Here is a 19506-nt window from a genome sequence, read left to right as displayed (position 1 = left end):
GGAGTGAATGCATGTCCAAACATGGTGTTCAGTCAAGAAAAGTGCATCTAATATTATAGTCCCTCGTCTTTTTACCTTGTACTTCTTTATTAAAGGAAATCTTTCAAATTTTATGTATAAATCTGTCAGTCTTTTCATAGTTAAAAGGATAAACATAGTTATAGACCTCTACTTTCTGAATTTCAATAAACACTCACCAATATTGTCTTCTAATAAAAGTTCGTATTTGTAATAATGGAAAGCGCACTGTATATACCAGTCATTCTCATGCTGCAGTTTGCACCATAATCATCTAGAGGAGCTTGCTAACTGTTACTTCTATAGCCCACTTCCAGTCAGTGAGTCCTAGGGTGGGCCCCAGATATCAGTATTTTTTTTAGATTTTATTTGTCAGAGAGAGAGAAAGAGAGACAGTACAAACAGGCAGAGGGAGAAGCAGACACCTGCTGAGCAAGGAGCCCAATGTGGGCCTCGATCCCAGAACCCTGGGATCATGACCTGAACCAAAGGCAGATGCTTAACCAACTGAGCCACCCAGGCATCCCCAGAAATCAGTATTTTAAAGATGCTCCCCAAGGTAGTTCTAACGCAGGTGATTATGCAAGACTTTGATGAAACATTTGGAGTGCACACTATTTCATGCACTTTATTTTTGGAATTGTTTGCCTTATTAGAGAAATAAAAAATTTGTTGACTATTGAGTCAACAGCAGAATGTAACACCAGCTCCTTAGTAATAATTAAATCAAGAAACCAATTAAATATTAAAACATGTCTCAGTTAAACACAAATACATAGGGCTATCAGGGTTTTTGTTCCATAGGGGAAAGAAATACAATTCCTAACATATATATAATAGCCCTTCTACTTGTAGATTTATATGGTTCTTAATGCCTTTCTAGTTTTATTTTTCATGTTTTAACAGGAGATGGGATAGGGTGAGACTAATCCCTTAGATGTTTCCTGTATTGCTTTGTGCAACTTATGAATATTCAGTCTTCTGAACCAGTAGGTTAGGCCTGCAAGGAGCCTTCAGGGAGAGATTATCTCACAGAAGACAAAACCTTAGTCTTTAGACCTAAGGCAACGCTAACTACAGCTTTTTTATTCCAACTTGTACCTTGGTCCAACTCCAAAAACGGCCTCATCTTGTCCAACCTCTAACACAGAGGAGGGGTTCTGGGATTGAAAACAGAAGAGGCTGTCTTGCTAGGAACCCTGCAAGGCCCAAGCAGTCTCACCTGTGTGAAGGGTCACCATGAAGCAGAGAGGCTTCAGAATACAGAGTGAGGGGTTCAGCCCACTAGGAACTCCAGGAAAGTGAGTGGGTTTTGGCACCTGGGGGGACCCCAGTGCACCAGGAACAGTGAAGGCCAGCAGAGAACAATGGTCGCAGCAGAAGAGGCAGCAGGTGCCCAGCAGGGGAGAACCCAGGGGGGCAGAACCCAGGAGAAGAGGAGGGCAGGGCTCAACAAATACTGGCATGAAGCCCCCACTGCCTTGCCTACTAATGGACTTGTTCCTGAGCACGGTGAGTCATGTCAGGGCCCGCCCTCAAATAACTGATGCTCTGCAGCGGGTTGGGGTTCTATACGCACAGGTGGGAACACCAGTCCACCAAGCGCAGCTCAGAGTCATCTCATTTCTTCCTCACAGCAGCCCTGTGAGCCAAATGTTTTCCCCGTGAAAAAGACTGAGTCTTAAGCAAGTATATCTGTAATAATTGCCAGTTTTATTCCTCTGGCTAAGAGATCCAGAGGTAACTTGAGGTTTACATTTTTTTAATAGTTCTTCCATCAAGAGTTTAGGTGCCCCCATTGCCCTTATAAGCTGGTTGCAAATTATTTAACTCTTACTTATAAAACTTTAATTCTTTTTGTGTGTGTGACATGTGTTCATGAAAAAAATACATATAAGCATAAAGAAAAAAGCTCACGTCACAAAGAAATAAGCAGTTACGTTTTTTGATATATGTCTGTATGTATAACACACACCCACACAAATTTGGGATTTAATCCTACATATGTGAGCTGATACTAAATATACCGCTTTATAACCTGTTATGTTTTACTTTACAATATAGAACGAATATATTTCCATGCAAATGTGTGAAACTTTCCAACTGAAAAACAGACCTGGAGAATGGGTCAAAATACAAAATCCAGTGAGATGCTGGTAACAAGGAAACTACCTAAAACAAAATTTCACCAGATGATTAAAGTAAAACGAAGGTCAAAGATACATCAGAAAACACTAACAGAAAGAAGCAGGGGCCAGATTTTAATATCAGACAAAAATGAATTCAAGGCCTAAAGCACACAGGGTAAGGACGGCTGCGTGAATGTCTTTGCTTCCAATGCATCATCACAAACTTGTTTCTTACTCTTCTTATCTCTTCCCTAAGCCTTTCCAACTCATCTACTCCTCTTATCATTTCTTCAGGGTCCAAATGCCTCACAGGAATGTCCTCTTTAAACCCCTGGCCAGGCTGGGTCAGCCCTCCTCTAAGATTTCCTTCTGCTTCCTGGCTTACACCTTCTTGGGAAGGTTGAGGATTTCCATCTGCCTCCTGTGGTACATCTTCCGAAGGGCGGTCTGCCTCCGTCTTTGGCATGTTCTGTGGTTTTCCTTCATTTTCTTCACAAGACTTTTGCATGTTGAGTATTTTTCTGTTATTTCTTTTGAATAAATTAATCCTAGAAAACAAGGAAACAAAACAACTAGATGCCAGACAAACAGACCAGCAGCCAATGTATAGGTTCCCAGGGAGACTGGCCTCTTCTCACTGAGGTCCCTAATTGTTAAAGTTCTCCAACTGGAGAAGGCTAGGTCCTCAGACTCAGAACTCCCCTGACTCCACCCCTTCCTCCACCTCCCTTCCCTCCCCCTCTTGCTCCAGTTCCATCTTCCCTCCTCCCGCTCCAGCCCACCATTTCCCAGCAGGCCCTGCTTACAGGCCGCTCCTAGCCCAGAAACGCAGGCGGCGCAGAAGCAATTAACCCCCTCCTAAGACGCTGGTCTCCAATATTCCCGCCCTCTCGGGCTTTCCCTCGCGGTCCCAATCTCCCGCCACTCACCTGAGATCTGCTGGTGCAGTCTCAGGCCTCCCCTCCCCCTTCTACGTCTCTTCAGCCTCCCCCGCCCCCGCCCCATTTCCGCTGCAGGCTCTGCAAAGGCCTCCAGCGTGTAATCCGGATGGGGAGAGGCTGTGGCGACCCCAGGATATGCTTTGGTGTCATCCACGCACTCCCACTCCCACCCCCATCCCTACCCGAAGGGACCTGATGCAATTGCACTCAAACTGACCTGCAGGGATCCGGGCGATTTTCCTGCCTCCTTCCCTCACTCGATTTGTGTTGCGCCCAAAAGACCAAAGAGTCCTGCAGACCGACAGGAGTGCTTGCTGAGCGAATAGGCCAGTACCTGAATCACCGGTCCTCTTCGCGATTCTAGGCCTTATTCGTCTAAAGTTGTCCCACGTCCTCATCCTCTCCTTCCTTTTAAGGCAACCCCGCCCTCCCTGCCCCGTGCCCACCGGTTCCCTGCAAGCAGGGAGTGGGAAACGCACGTTATTTCCCAAATTGTTTCTGTGTCAACTGGCCACCCTTCTCCCTCTCCACCCTCACCCCCATCCCCACCAAACAGCCCAAATTTCCTGCACAAAAATGAGAGTCTGGCAGACTGTAATGTTGGGAAAACGGGGGCGACCCCGCCTGGCTTCTGCTCTCTGGCTCCTAGACCGGAGGGTCCCCAAGGCAGCGCCCGCTTTTACACTGACCTGAAAGGATCCGAAGCACTTTTCTCCTCCAGCAATACCGAGCGGCTACAGGGAAACAGGCCCTGGACTATAAGGACTTCTGCACACGTCGACTCCTGGTCACGTGAGGGTCGCGTCATCAATGAGCTCCAGTCTTCGGTGACCCCTCCCATTTAACACTGCAGCCCGCCCCCTGCATTCCCTCCACTTGATACTGTCAATCTTTTTTCGTATTTGCCAATCAGAGACAATAGAACTGGTATCTTCTCCCTGCAGTTGCTCTTCACCTTTCTTGGATTGCCAGGGAGGATCGGCCTTTAGGGGTTAATCAACCATTTCTCCTTCTTTGGGGAGTTATCTTTCTCTCTCTGCTTCGAAGTTGCCCACCTCCCCTTCTCCCTGAGACCTACAGTCCACCATTTCCCCAGGAGTCCCATCCAGCATTAAAATGGACGTGGGTGATAGATGGGGGGAGGGGTGGGGGTAGAGGCGCCTAGAGAAGAATGTGGGAGTAAGAGTGTGGGATTTTTTTTTTACTAGTTCTCTTGAATTTTTTAATGTTTTAATCATGATATTAAATGATCACGATGTTTTAAAAAGAGAGGCCACATCATATTTGACACGATATGGAGGACAAAATAGTTTTATCAGTTTTTAAGACTTTGGAAAAGTTCCCTAATGGCTACAAATGAAATGACAGTTCTCACAACACATTGATGTGTTAGAACAATTTTTTTAAATCTTATTAAAAGTTCACCTTTAAAAAAAAACTGACTCCCAGATTAATCTGTGGAAAAAAAGCCCTTCTTCCTCTTGTTAGCAATTTTATATAGATAATCCACTATTTTTTCTCTCTGGTTGAACTCAGGTTATCAAATGTTAGATGAATGGCCTTTTCAATGATGACTGCTGGATGGCTTCCACTTGGGTTTCAAACAGGCTTCAGACCGACCTTTTATGTCCTCCAGGATCTGATGCCTTGTTAATCAGATGAGTCCCCAAAAAACTTGCTTTTCTCAGAGTGAACTTTATTGTGGAATGCAAATAAATAAATTGGAAAACAGTTTTCATACACTCACAAAGCCCTCAGAAAGGAGAGAGTACCCTGTATCTCACCATTTGGTGTGAGGCTTATTAGCAGGTAAAATTTTTATTCATTCATGGCACTCTGGAGATAGTCTGGTATCATTCACTTTGTTCCATTAAAAAAAGAGAACTATCAACATACATACATAATTGTTATGATCAGAAGCAGAGAGAGTATCACTTCTGAAAAAAATATTAATTAAAAGAAGAAACTGGGGGTGCCTGGGTAGCTCAGTGGGTTAAGCCTCTGTCTTCGGCTCAGGTCGTGATCTCAGGGTGCTGGGATCGAGCACTGCATCGGGCTCTCTGATCAGCAGTGAGCCTGCTTCCCCCTCTCTCTGCCTGTCTCTCTGCCTACTTGTGATCTCGCTCTCTCTCTCTGTCAAATAAATAAATGAAAAAAAAACCTTAAAAAAAAAAGAAGAAGAAGAAACTGATATCCCAACAACCCATTATCCAGTGGTACTTGGAAGTCTGTTGTTGCCAAAAATGGCATTCTGGCCAGTGCAGCCAGCTGGAGAATCAGGAGGAATTGAGGGATCTTTTGTCTAGGATGGTCACAGTGGAATACGGCAGCCAACAACAAAGCCTGCTATAGGAAAGGAAGGGTTCAAAAAATAAATATTTTTGCTGGTTTAATGTCTTATCATTTATATTTAAGCATGAAGAATTTATCCCACGGTTGAGGGATATATTTTGTTATTCAAGAGAGAGTTTTAATGTAAATATAGCCAATAAATTGTAAAGATATGATCATTAACTACCACCAAATGTTTCCATTCATTCTTTGCTGAATGTTACATTTAATAGGGGACAACTCTGATTCTTAAAAAAACTATTAGCATACAACAAAATTGACCCTTTTCTGTGTGTGTAGTTCTGTGAAGTTTAACAAATGTACAGATTTGTGTAATCACCACCACAATCAGGATGCAGTTCAATCGCTCCCTCCAAAAAAACTTCCTCATATTACCCCTTTGTAGTCATATCTTACCCCCCTTCTCTGAACTCTGGCAACCACTGATATATTCCCAATTCCTGCAAATTTGTCTTTTGCAGAATGTTACATAAAAGAAATCTACAATACATCACATTCAGAGACAGGCTTCTTTCACTCAGCATAATGCCTGGGAAAGTCATTTAAGCATTTCCTGTAGCAAAAGCTCATGCTTTTCTTTGGCTGAGTAGTATTCTGTTATATGGATGTTCTAGTTTATTTATCCATTTACCCACAGGCCATCTAAGTTGTTCTTCGTTTTGAGTAATTATGAAAAGAGCTGCTATAAACCTGTGTGTACAGGTTTAGGACCTTATTGCCTCACTCCTGACTGTCCGGGAAACTCCTTCTCTGACCTATCTGTCTTCAGTGCCTCCCTCTCCAATTTACCTTGCACCTTACCACCAAATTAAACTTTACTCTTCTTTATTCTTAACTTGTTGTTTTCCTACTCTAAGGCCCTGGATGGCAACCCCACCATCAGAGAAGTAAATCCTACTTTACTCATTCTGACGTTCAGCATTGATCTGAATTGAACCTGAGGACACATGTTCCCTGCCTTGCCACACACTACTCTACCACATCAAAAGGAACTCTCGTTCATGGTTCCCCAAGTATTCCTTCTTCTCTCATTGTCCTCATGGGTCATTTTTTTCTCTTGTGCTTGCCCTATTGCCCTCCACTTCCTCCTAGATCCTGATCCAGTTCATTCTTAGGAGCCCAGACTTCATCACCCAGCCTCTAAAGTCACCTCACCAGGAAATGATCTCCCCTTTCCCTATCCATGCTGTACAGCGGTCTGCACCCCTCATATTGCCCTTGGGAAAGATTGCCTGTACCTTTGCCCTTTCCTGTGAGTTTAGGGGAAGGGCATATCTAACCAGGCAGATGGTCAGAGGTGGGCTGAAAATGGGGTGTGGGGAGTCAGGCTCCAGCTCACATGCTGCTTGAAGGGCTCTTGTAATTTTTAATGGTCCATCTCCCAGAAGTCTTCAAGTTTCAGAAGAAGCTGTTTGAAGATTGACTCACAGATAAAAATTCTTTCTGTCTGACAAAAATTAGAACAGAAGTTTCATTGTTCCCCCTCTGTTTATTCTGCTTACCTGTAGTCAAAGCAACTTGAACACCATTCTTATGGAGCTATCAATAGAGAATATTGACCCTGTTTTCCTAAATACTCATAAGAGAGATATCAGTCACCTTACTGGTACAAACCCGACAGCCAGATCATACAGGCCTTTACCTTCATTGCTGTCCCTGAGCAATTTCAGTGCATCAACAGAACATGTAACTACCCTTGAAATTAAGTTTATCACAGTAGCTTTTAAGTATAAGTACATTTTTGAAGACAATAGTATTATATTAAAGTAAAAACTCTTTTTAAAAAAGAAATGGAAAAGATACACATATTAATTTTAATAATAAAGACATGAATCCTAGGAAGTAGACACCCTGAGCTTCTGACCCAATGAATGTCTGTTTTCATGCGGCAGGAGGGCCCTAGGGATAGCTCCAAAGCCCCAAGTTCTTCAGGTGGTGTGAGAGAAGATAGGAGGAAGCATTTTACCAGCCAGGAGCTCTTATACAAGACTGTGATATCCAGAATATTGTTTTCTATGTTCCCTTTGGAAGTCACTTCCCTGGTGTTTTTTTCTGAGGCTCTATACTCAGCAACTTATCCTGCATATTTCTTCATTGCTGTTTCAAAGCTCATCCCATAGCAGAGCTTGAGACAGCTATTCCTCTCCCTCACTTCTCTAGCATATTCTATATGGGTTGAAAACATCGTTCCTAGCATGGCAAGATCTGCTCCAGATCCAAAGGTTTGTCTGCATAGTGCAGACTCAAGTGGCCACCATCTAAGATGATGTACCCTTTCAGAGCACAAGTAAACACAACACAATAGGTCTTTGTTCCACTGAGGGTAGTCCGCTCCTGTTCTGATAAGTAGAGCATGAAACCCTGATTTCCAATTAAACTGTATCCGTTTCAGAAAGTAAACTCTTCTACCATCCCTCCCTATGATGTTCCCTGATATTTGGAAATTTGGCATGCATAAGTTTCCAAAGTTTCACGAACTATTCGGAATAGCAATTGGCCATGTCCAAACAAATGAACCTAACTCAAAGCACAACTTCTACGATACTTTTCATCTCTTCCAGATGATTCTGCCCACTTCCTGAACTCACAGCTAAATGCTACACACATTGCGAGGGGCGCCTGGGTGGCTCAGTCGTTAAGTGTCTGCCTTCCGTTCAGGTCATGATCCCAGGATCCTGGGATCCAGCCCTGCATCTGGCTCCCTGCTCAGCAGAAAGCCTGCTTCTCTCCCTCCCACTTCCCCTGCTTGTGTTCCCTTTCTGGCTGTGTCTGTCAAATAAATAAATAAAATCTTTAAAAAAATAATAAATGCTACACACATTGTAGATTATGGTGGCAAAAAGTTTCTAGTTATCAGGGCTTAAGGCTTATTATGAATTGTTGTGAACCTGAAATGCTGGGTCATAACCACTACCATTTCAAATGTCCCCATGGTATCTGTGTTGGCTACAGTAATTGGAATCCCTGAGCTGGACTGCTTAGACTTTTAATATGTGACAGCATGCTTAAAATCCACCTCAGCTAGATTCTCTAGATTGCTTTGTGTAATTAAGCCTTGCGATCTCCTTCTGTGTAGAACCTCTTCTGGGTTCAGGGGAGGCACATTTCAGCTGCAGTAAAAGCTTGGGCCAGGCAACTTTTTTCTGTGTCACAAGCTGAGTTGGGAAGGACCTTGCTGTATGTAGGCTGAGTGCTTTTAAAAATTAAATTCATGATGAAAAGAAAGTCTGTGCTGGCCTCTTGATGCTGTCTTGCTTGACTGCTCTATAGTATGCTTTAGACCCCATACTTTCCCAACCTAACACTTTCACCCTGTTTTGTTGGCTTTCTACTTTGTATCCCTCACTTATCTGAAAATGCCATCAGCACAAAAACTTTATCTGGTTCAACTTTGTTACCATTCCAATGTTGAAACATTAAGTTGGTGGAAAAATTTAAATTTGCACCGATATGAGAATAATTAAAGAAATTATCCATACTGTGGAAATTGTGCAGATATAAAAAGGAATGAAACAATGTGCATATGAGTGACACTGAATGATATTAACATTATATTTTTTGAGTAAAGCAAGTGGCAGATCAGTATTTAAAGAATATTGCTTCATGCACATACACACAATAAATACATATATATATTATATGTATATAATATATATACACACAGCTAGTTTATTAAGTAGTTACAGTTTTCTGGCGTAACGTGGACTGGTTTTCTTTTTTCTAGTAGTTACTGTCAACCGCAGTCTGTCAAATTCTCCCTTTCTCCCTGAATAATGAATTCATGTAATGACATTTCAGTTTGTTTCCTCAACTGTTGGGTCACTTTTGTTCATGAAGAGAGTTTTATTATGGGTTCTTGAAACTCAGCCTGGTATATGTTTTAAACTTTATGCTTTGAAATCGTTTTAGTTCTAAAGAAGAGTTTTAAAGACAGTACAAAGCATTTCCATATACCCTATCCACAGTTTTACCTAGTAATTATGCTACATTTATAAAAACAAAGGAATTAACTTTTGTACAATACTATTAACTAAATTACGGACTTTATTCAGATTTCTCCAGGTTCCCTACCAATGTCCTTCTTCTGTTCCAGGATTCAACCAGGATACAAAATTGCACTTAGTTAACAAGTTTTTTTAGTCTTTACTCTGTGACAGTTTGTCAGTGTTTCCTTATTTTTTCATGACCTTGACACTTTTAAAGAGTGAGGTATTTTGCAGAATTTTCCTCAATATGGGTTTGTCTGATACTTTTCTCATAACTAGACTGGAGTTACTGATTTGGAGGAAGAATATCACAGAGGTGAAATGCCATTTTCATTACAATATCAGGCTTGCATGATATCAACATGACTGATCACTGGTGAAGTTAATTTTGATGACTTGGTTAAGATGATGTCTGCTGGGTTTCTCCACTTGTAAAGTTATTGTTTTTCCCTGCTGTACTGTATGTGTTAGAAGCAAGTTACTAAGTTTAGCTCACATTAAAGAGGGGAATTAAGTTCTACCTCCTGGAGGGTAGAGTATCAAAGAATTTGTAGTTAAGTGTTTGAAAACAACCATAGTAATTAATAAATATTTGGGGTTAGATCATTTGAAGCTATGCAAATATTCTGTGGATTTTGCCTGTAGTGATTATTACAGAGATGTTCTGATAGTAAATTTTTAAATTACTCATTTTCTTCTACATTTGATACTTCCAAACTACTCTGTAAGGAAGATTTGTCCTCCCCTGCCCCATTTACTTATTTCTACAACTACTTGTTTCTGTCAGTATGACTCATGATTTTTTTTTATTAAAAACATGTTTAAGAGGGGGGTGAGGGGCAGAGGGAGAGGAAGAGAGAATCTTTTGTTTGTTTGTTTTACTTATTTATTTTTCAGAAAGTGAGAGACCACAAGCGGGGGAGCAGCAGGCAGAGGCAGAGGGGGAAGTAGGCTCCCTGCTGAGCAAGGAGCCCAACGTGGGACTCAATCCCAGGACCCTGAGATCAGGACCTGAGCCAAAGGTAGACACTTAACCTACTGAGCCACCGAGGCATCCCTAATGAATCTTTAAATCTTTGGGGTTATAATTCAATCCGATCATTATTTGGTTATTTGCCCAAATTATTCCAGCGTTGGCCTTTAGGGTCTCTTTCAGGTTGGCATACCCTCATTCTTTTACTGCTTCCTTGCTTTATGGTACTACAAGATGTTCCAGATTCATCTTATATTTTCTTTTTTTCAACCCAATAATCAGCCATTTCTCCAAGCAATCTTGGTTACTTTTATTGGATAATCATATTTAGTAATTAAGATCTGGATGCAAGATATTTTTGTTGCGACTGGAGTGTCATTGTTTCTAGGACTTCTCAGCTGATAGAGCAAGGAGATGTATGTATGTTAAACATGGTTTGTATAAAGACATGCTTACAGGGGCGCCTGGGTGGCTCAGTGGGTTAGGCCGCTGCCTTCAGCTCAGGTCGTGATCTCAGAGTCCTGGGATCGAGCCCCGCGTCGGGCTCTCTGCTCGGCAGGGAGCCTGCTTCCTCCTCTCTCTCTGCCTGCCTCTCTGCCTGCTTGTGATCTCTCTGTCAAATAAATAAATAAAATCTTAAAAAAAAGACATGCTTACATTTATTTACTGTGTCTGTATCTCTCTCCTTGTCTCTCCCTCCCTCCCTCTTCTTTCCCTCCCACATAAGTTCATACTTATACATGTGACTCTAGTCCATTATGGTAAGTATCCATTTAGCTTTCTCCCCATTTATAACATTTATTTAAGTAATCTCTACCATCAGTGGGGTTCAAACTCACAACCCCAATATCAAGAGTCACCTGCTCTTCTGACTGAGCCAGCCAGGCTCTCCAATCTCTCCACTTATTTTTTTTAAGATCTTATGTATGTACTGGGTATTATACACAAACAATGAATCATAGAACACTACATCAAAAACTAATGATGTACTGTATGATGACTAACATAACATAATAAAAAAGTAAAATATAAAAAAATTAAAATTAAATAAAAATTTAAAAAAGATCCTGCATATTTATTTCAGAGAGGGAGAGTACACATGCCCACATGCATGCATGCACACACACACACACACACACACACAGGGAGAGTGTGGAGGGTGGAAAGTTGAGTCATGGAGGGACTAGAGGGAGAGGAAGAGAGGGACCCTCAAGCAGACACTCCACTGAATGGGGAGCCCGATGCAGGATTCAGTCTCAGGACCCTGAGATCATCACCTGAGCCAAAATCAAGAGTCGGATGCTTAACCAACTGAGCCACCCAGGCACCCCCCTCCACTTACTTTTAACTTCTATCACTGACAGTGAGAAACCTGGTTCTCCTTATATAAGATTTATTTACTTATTTCTTTAAACTTTGTATATAGTTAATTTCAGAATTGTTATCATGTATCCTTATAATTTTCCCAACCAGAGCACAGAATTTATGTACAGCTCTTTTTGTCTTGAGACTTAAAACATACAGCTAAAACACTGTTTTCTAAAGCAACTTGGTCAGCTCTTTTTCCCCCCAACTTTTCAGTGAGGTTAGGGCATGCATCTATCAAACAGTGCCTCGGCTGTTCATGATATATATTTTTTTATTCTTTTGCTTTTAATTTATTTGTCAATCCAAAGTTTGTCTCCTGGGCATACCCAGGCATTCTTATTCTTAGCCCAATACAGTTTTGCCCCCATCCACCTCCTTTGTGCTTTTATTGGCAGGTACATTTCTGTTCTATATGTTATAGACAAAAATAAGAGATTACAAATGTATTGTTTTAAACAGTTGCTTTTAAAAATCAGTTAAGAGAAGGAAAAGGAAAAACATGCTTTTATAATTACATAATTACCTGTATGTGTGCTTAGTTTTTCATGGATTCAAATTATTGTCTGGGGTTATTCACTTTCAGAACTAGAGAACTTTCTTATGTTTTGTAAGGTGGGTACACTAGCAACAGATTCTTTCTTTTCTTTTTTTTGTCTGAGTATGTCCTTATTTTGCCTTCATTTTTGAAAAATATTTTTGGTGAATACAGGATTGTTGGTTAACAGTTTGTATCTTTGAGCAGTTTGAATATGTGGTCCTCCTTCCTTCTGGCATCCATTGTTTTGATGACGAATGAGTGCTTACTCTTACTGAGGTTCTCTTATAAGTTAGGAGTCATTTTTCTCTTGCTGTGTTCAACATTTTCTGCTTGTCTTTGGCTTTTGACATTTTTACTATATTTTGTCTGTTTGCCAGTCTCTTGCATATGTCCTACTTGAAATCCACTGAGCTTCCTGGATATGTAGATGAGTGTTTTCATTAAATTGGGGAAGTTTTCAAATATTATTTCTTTGAATTATTTTCTGATCCCTTTCCTTTTCCTTTTGGTATTCTCATTATGTGTATAGTTGGTGTGATTAATGGTGTTCCTTATTTCTCTGAGACTCTGTTCCAATTTTTCCTTTTTCACTCTCTTCTTTAGATTACATAAAATCTATGAATCTTAGACTTAACAAATTCTTTCTCCTGCTAGCTCAAATCTACTGTTGAGCTCCTCTCATGATTTTTTATTTCAATCTGTACTTTTCAGAATTTCCACTTGTTTCTTTTTATATTATCTCTTTATTGACTTTTTCCCTACTTGATGTAACGTTGTCATCATACCTGGTTTTATTTCCTTAATCACAGTTTTTTTTTTTCATTCTTTGAATCTATTTATACTGGCTACTTTGAATTTTTTGTTAAATTTAACATCTGGTCACTTTCACAGACCTGCTTTGTTCCTCATATATGGGCATACTTCCCTGGTTCTCTTCATGTCTTACAATTTTCTCAGATAATACATTTTAGAACTCCGAGAACTGGTCTTCTTCCTCTGGGGCTTATTAATATTGCTGTTTGCTTGTTTGTTTCATGACTGGCTATTTTAGTCATGTCCATTTCTTCCCTGTTATGTGAAAACTCTTAGGTTGCTCCAGAGAAGGTACAACGTTGGGTATGCCCACAGTCACTGTGGGATGAAAGTGGTTTTGTCAGTCCTCTTCACTGGCTCTTTCCCTGAACACATGTAACTGTTAAATCTCTACTAATAGCTGTTCGATTGCTCTATTGTTTTAGAAAATGCACCGGGACATAAATTGCTTCACAGATTTGTGGTATGACATTTGAACTTCTTTTCAGAGATCATTTTTGAAGTCATTGTTCGATGTTTGTTTCAACTTCAGTAAAACTCTACTTAGCTGTCTCTTTCCCTAATTCTCTGGTGAACTAGCTGCCTGACATTTAGTTACATCTCTAATTAATCTACTGACCCCTTAATTGCATTTCACGATAATCTTCATATTTTTACAGTGCTTTTAATCTTCAGTTTCTCTATACTGTGTGACAGTTCCTTCGGAAAGGGACTGGGTACCCTGTTTAAAAGCCTGCCTCTCCCACTGGGAAAAATCTCTTGATACAAGGCTCTGGAGCTAGGGATTGACATAGCAGCACAGTTCTTTCTGACACTCCTGCTTTAGGATATGTGCCTTTGACTGAAGATGCACAGTACCTTCCAGTCCTTTTGGCTTGCGTCTCCCAGGCAATGGGAGCCCCAATATTCTCAACACACTGTGCTGGAGGGAGAGCTTCTTTCAGATACATGAGGACTGGGCAGAAGCTATACTCTGCCCTTTCAGCTACACTCACCCAGAATTTAGCCTGAGCAACAGACAACTCAAGGCAGGATGAGAAGTTTCATCTCTCCTAGAAACATAATGTGTCCCTTACAGATGTGAGCTGAGGTGAAGACACCTGTGCTCTTGGCTATACCCTGTAAGCATGTAATTTCCATCATGCTGAGCTAGGAGGGGGGAGGGAAAGAGAAAATCTTGGTTAAAATGAAACAGATTCTCATAGTTCTTATTGTTTTAGTAGATTTTCTTAATTTTTTTTTCATTTGCTCTATGCCCTTATGACCACTTCCAAAGAATTTATATGGCTATGTTAAAAAAAAATAACTTTCAGGGGTGCCTGGGTGGCTCAGTAGGTTAAGTGTCTGCCTTCAGCTCAGGTCATGAGCTCAGGAAATCCTTGCTCAGCGGGGAGCCTGCTTCTTCCCTGCCTGCCACTCCCCTTGCTTGTGCTTGTTCTCTCCCTGTCTCTCTCTCTCTGCCAGATAAATAAATAAAATCTTTAAAAAAAAAAAACACAACTTCCAGCAATTTCACTGGGGAGTGGATTCTCAGAGTTCCTCACATCACCATGCCAGAAGTGGAACACCAACCACAGTTATTTTAAATTCACCGTCTGATAGTTTCAAGACCTGTGTCACATCTGATTCTGGTTCTGATTATTGTTTTGTCTCTTCAGAATGTTTTGTTATCTTGTCTTTGTCTATTTCTCATTATTTTTACCTGAAAACTGGATTTGTATAAGACAGTAATTACTGAGGTAAACAGAATTTATGACTGAAGGTAAGCATGTCTTTCCTGCTAAGCTTTTAGTATGGAGGTTTGCTTTAATCTAGTTAGAAGCTGGGCTGAGTTTGATGTTTTCTTTCCATTGGCTTTGAGTCTTTCCAGTTGGGCTTTCAGTTTTACTCTTTTTTTCTCAGAAAGAACATGTATCTCGTTACCCTTCACTGCTATTTTCACTCAATGTTTTTTAGTGTGGTGTTGAGGCGAGGGACAGGCATTCTCTGATGTTTTGATCTTAAACAAGCACGATGAACCTGAGTTTTAGTGACGTAACCTTCACAAGTGTTCATGCTTCTCCTTCAGATACAAAGCTGAGCCTAACACACATGCCTGCTCCCTCTCCTCATAGAGCTTTTTGTTTTTTGGTTTCCTTGCCCCAGCTGCAGTGGGTTTCCTCCAGTGCTTTCAGGATATGGATTTTGTTGTCTTTCCTGAAGATTAAGTCTTTTGTTTAGTAGGGGAGTTTGGTTTGATTGGAATTCCATCCTGAGTGACAGCAGTCTTCTTATCTTAGCTGGCACATGGAGCAAGTTTCTCTGATTCACCCTGATCTTACCTGAGAACGCCTAGTGAAGTTTCTGGAGTAAAACCTGAGTGTAAGCCCTTTCCATCTGAGGCTACAGGGACTTCACACACTCATGCTAACCCTCACTCAGGCTTTAGCAATTCATTAGCAATTTCTAGCTAAATGTTCTTACTGGTCTACATGTTGTTTGGTGGTGTCTATCTCAGATAAGCAGGTGCTCAAGTCCTATTTCTCCCTCCATGAGTCTTTCTCTAGATTTTGGGATCATTGTTTGCCCTGTGAACTCAGTTCTCTGATGGCTTTAAGAAAAATTGCTATTTTGACTTTTATCAAACTTTCTTTCCTGTTGTAGTGTGATGCCATTCTTTTCAGCTCTCCATTTGGAGCTGAAACTAAAAGTTGTCTTGTTCATTTTACAAACTATATAAAATTTGATTCAAAGTTCCTTTTGGTTCCTATAAGCAGTACAAAATTTTTGCTCTAGTGGCTTACAGCAGACAGGGAGTTGGGACCTATTCTCAGGAACATTTATTTCTTTATCCCAAAAGTATTTATTGGGCTTGGGAAGATAGTGAGGGAGAAGCAAAGTAGCTATCTTTTGATGCCTATAATTAGTCATTATATGACTGTCCTTAACAACATAGGTCATTTTCTGTTGACTCTATGTAAACAGGTGACAGGCTCAAGAGTGTCCAGTGACAGAGACTCTTCACTGTCAGTCATAAAGCTTTGTTTTTTTCCTTTCCCCTGTCCTCCTTCCTTGTAAAGTATGAAGGAGAATTTCGTAAGGATGGAAATTAAACTCCATACCATAAAACTTTAAAGCATCACTCCCTTTTTGAGCCAGCTACAACTGGATTTGACCAGATAATTTGAATTTGAAGTAGAAAGGTTGAACCCTTCTCTCAGAGTCCAGTGAAATAGCCCCCAGAAAGATAGGGGTGGGGATGCACTTAAGAAAATGACCCAACCAAAATTGCTCAGACTCCCAGAAGGACCTTGACCATGCCTGGGCCTGTTTTGGCAGTTCTGTGGTGACAGTGGTTTTGCATCTACCTGGTAGAGTATTTCTGATGTTTGAGTCATCGTAGGCCCAAAAGTATAGGAGACTCCAGGCAAAGGGGGCCTATAAAGTCATGTCATCCTTCAGCTTGAGGAGAAAACAGGAGTTACCACCTGTCTGAATACCTACATGTACTATAGGCATAGCCATGACTTGGGGGCCAAGATAGTCAAGCTGTGAATCAGCATTATATGCCTTTTAAAGGCAATAATAATGGAGGAGGTAATGTCATTACAAGCATTGCTCTTTAGGTCTGTCATCTGAAGAAACATTACCACCATTCTGACATCTTATTTTTAAAAGACTTCATCAGAGAGAGAGGGAACACAGGCAGAGGGAGCAGCAGGCAGAGGAAGAAGCAGGCCCCCTCTAAACCAGGAGCTCAATGTGGGGTTCAATCTCAGGACCCCAGGGTCAGGACCTGAGCAAAAGGCAGATGCTTAATCAATTGAGCCACCCAGGGGCCCCAGTAGAGGATTTAAATAGACATTTCTCCAAAGATATACAAACGATCAAGAAACACAAGATGCTCAACAACGGGCACCTGGGTGGTTGAATCAGTTAAGAGTCTCCCTTCAGCTCAGGTCATGATCCCAGTGTTCTGGGGGATTGAGTCCCACATCAGGCTCCCTGCTCAGAAGGGAGCCTGCTTCTCCCTCTCCCCCTGCCTGCCATTCACCCCGCTTGTGCTCTCTCTCTCTGTCAAATAAATAAATACAGTCTTCCAAAAAAAAAAAAAAAAGAAAGAAAGAAAGAAAAGAAGTTCAACATCATTAGCCATTAGGAAAACGCAAATCAAAATCACAAGGAGATTCTACTTTATACTGACTGAGATGGCTAAAATAAAAATATAGACTATAACAAGTGTTAACAAGGATGTGGAGAAGTTGGAACACTCGTACACTGTGGATGGGATTCTCAAATGCCACAGTGGCTTTGGAAAACAGTATGGCAGTTCTTCAAAAAGTTGAACATTGTATTGCATGGAGCACTGGGTGTGGTGCATAAACAATGAATTCTGGAATGCTGAAAACAAATTAAAAAAATAAATAAAGGGGGGAGACAAGATGGCGGGGAAGTAGGAGGAGGCGCCCTTTCAACCTGTACCCTAAAGTGAGCTGATTACCTTCCAAAGAACTCCAATCACCCACGAAATCAGCCTGAGATCAGAATTATACAAATCTGGATCTTTACAGGAGCAGAAGACGCCAGTGGACAGTATTTTTGTTTGTCTGTTTTTGTCTGTATACTTCATAAATCTTACCTTGGGGCCCATTTGGGCTGAACCTCCTCTTTTATCTTCCCTTTCTTTCCTGTCTCACTCTCTCTCTTTTTTTCTTTTTCTTTTCTTTTTTCTCTCGTTTGGGTGGGGAATCCTGATTGCTCAAAAGCATTCCAGGGTGCACCTTGACTGCACCACGGTCGATACATCCAGCTACATCTGTTCAGTCATCTCTCACCAAAATGACTAGGAGGAGGAATGCACAACAGAAGAAAAATACAGAGGATGGGCCTTCTGCAACAGAACTAACGGCTATCAACATAGACAATATGTCAGAAAGATAATTCAGGCTAACAATTATCCAGGCAATAGCTAGGTTGGAGAAAGCCATGGATGACCAAACGGAATTGATTAGGGCTGAACTGAAAGCGACCAGGGATGATGTTCACAATGTTAGGGCAGAGCTGAAAGCTACCAGGGATGAGGTTCACAATGCTCTCAATGAGTTCCAATTTAATCTAAATTCTCTCAAAGCTAGGGTAACTGCGACAGAAGACAGAATTAGTGATCTGGAGGACAAACAGATAGAGAGAAAGGATCAGGAGGAAGCCTGGAACAAACAGCTTAGAAGCCACAAAAACAGAATCAGGGAAATAAATGATGCCATGAAACATCCCAACGTCAGAATTATTGGAATCCCTGAAGGGGAGGAGAAAGAAAGAAGTCTAGAAGATATAGTGTAACAAGATCTTCATGAAAATTTTCCCAATCTTGTGAATGTACCCAGCGTTCATGTACTAGAGGCCGAACAGTCTCCCCCAAAGATTATAGATTCCAGAAAAACATCAAGGCGCCTGATAGTCAAATTGAGGAATCATAATTGTAGATATAATCTCTTGAAAGCTGCTAGGAAAAGAGGCTCCTTACTTACAGAGGAAAGCCCATCAGAATAACATCGGACCTGTCCACAGAGACCTGGCAAGCCAGAAAGGGCTGGCAAGATATATTCAGGGAACTAAATGAGAAGAACATGCAGCCAAGAATACTTTATCCAGCAAGACTGACATTCAAAATGGATGGAGAGATAAAGAGTTTCCAAGACCGGCAAGGCTTAAAAGACTATGCAACCACCAAGCTGACACTGCAGGAAATATTAAGGGGGGGTTCTATCAAAGAGGAAAAATCCTAAGAATAGCATTGAACAGAAATATACAGACAATCTACAGAAAGAAAGACTTTAAAGGTAACATGATATCAATAAAAATGTATCTATCAATAATCACTCTCAATGTGAATGGCCTAAATGCACCCATAAAATGGCACAGGGTTGCAGATTGGATAAAACGACAGGACCCATCCATATGGTGTCTCCAAGAGACCCATTTTGAACCTAAAGAACACACAGACTGAAAGTGAAGGGATGGAGAACCATCTTTCATGCCAATGGGCCTCAAAAGAAGGCCAGGGTAGCGATTCTCATATCAGATAAATTATATTTTAAACTATAGACTGTAGTCAATGATACAGAAGGACACTACATCATTCTTAAAGGGACTATCCACCAAGATGATCTAGCAATTGTAAATATCTATGCCCCCAATATGGGAGCAGTGAATTACATAAGAAAACTATTAATCAAGATAAAGAGTCATATTGATATGAATACATTAATTGTAGGAGATCTTAACATGCCTCTCTCAGAAATAGACAGATCATCAAAGCAGAAAATCAATAAAGAAACAAGAGCCTTGAATGACACATTGGACCAGATGGACCTCAGAGATATATACAGAACATTCCACCCTAAAACAA

The 19506-nt window shown here is 41.0% G+C and overlaps 1 protein-coding gene across 1 annotated transcript; it reads right to left on the bottom strand.

The window, feature by feature from the left end:
- Positions 1 to 1710: 1710 nt before the first annotated feature.
- TCEAL8 (transcription elongation factor A like 8) lies at positions 1711 to 18752 on the bottom strand. Its single transcript, XM_032849664.1, has 4 exons — positions 18741 to 18752; positions 3778 to 3803; positions 3306 to 3379; positions 1711 to 2695 (listed from the first exon to the last, which is right to left on the bottom strand). The coding sequence occupies exon 4, from the start codon at positions 2653 to 2655 to the stop codon at positions 2302 to 2304; it is 354 nt and encodes a 117-aa protein (XP_032705555.1). The 5' UTR covers positions 2656 to 2695; positions 3306 to 3379; positions 3778 to 3803; positions 18741 to 18752; the 3' UTR covers positions 1711 to 2301.
- Positions 18753 to 19506: the final 754 nt, after the last annotated feature.

Source organism: Lontra canadensis, unplaced genomic scaffold, assembly GCF_010015895.1.
Source record: "Lontra canadensis isolate GAN:19392208 unplaced genomic scaffold, GSC_riverotter_1.0 scaffold238, whole genome shotgun sequence".
In the NCBI taxonomy this organism is placed as follows: Eukaryota; Metazoa; Chordata; class Mammalia; order Carnivora; family Mustelidae; genus Lontra; species Lontra canadensis.
Note: the sequence above shows the minus strand (reverse complement) of the source record. Positions and strands in the feature narration are given on the sequence as shown.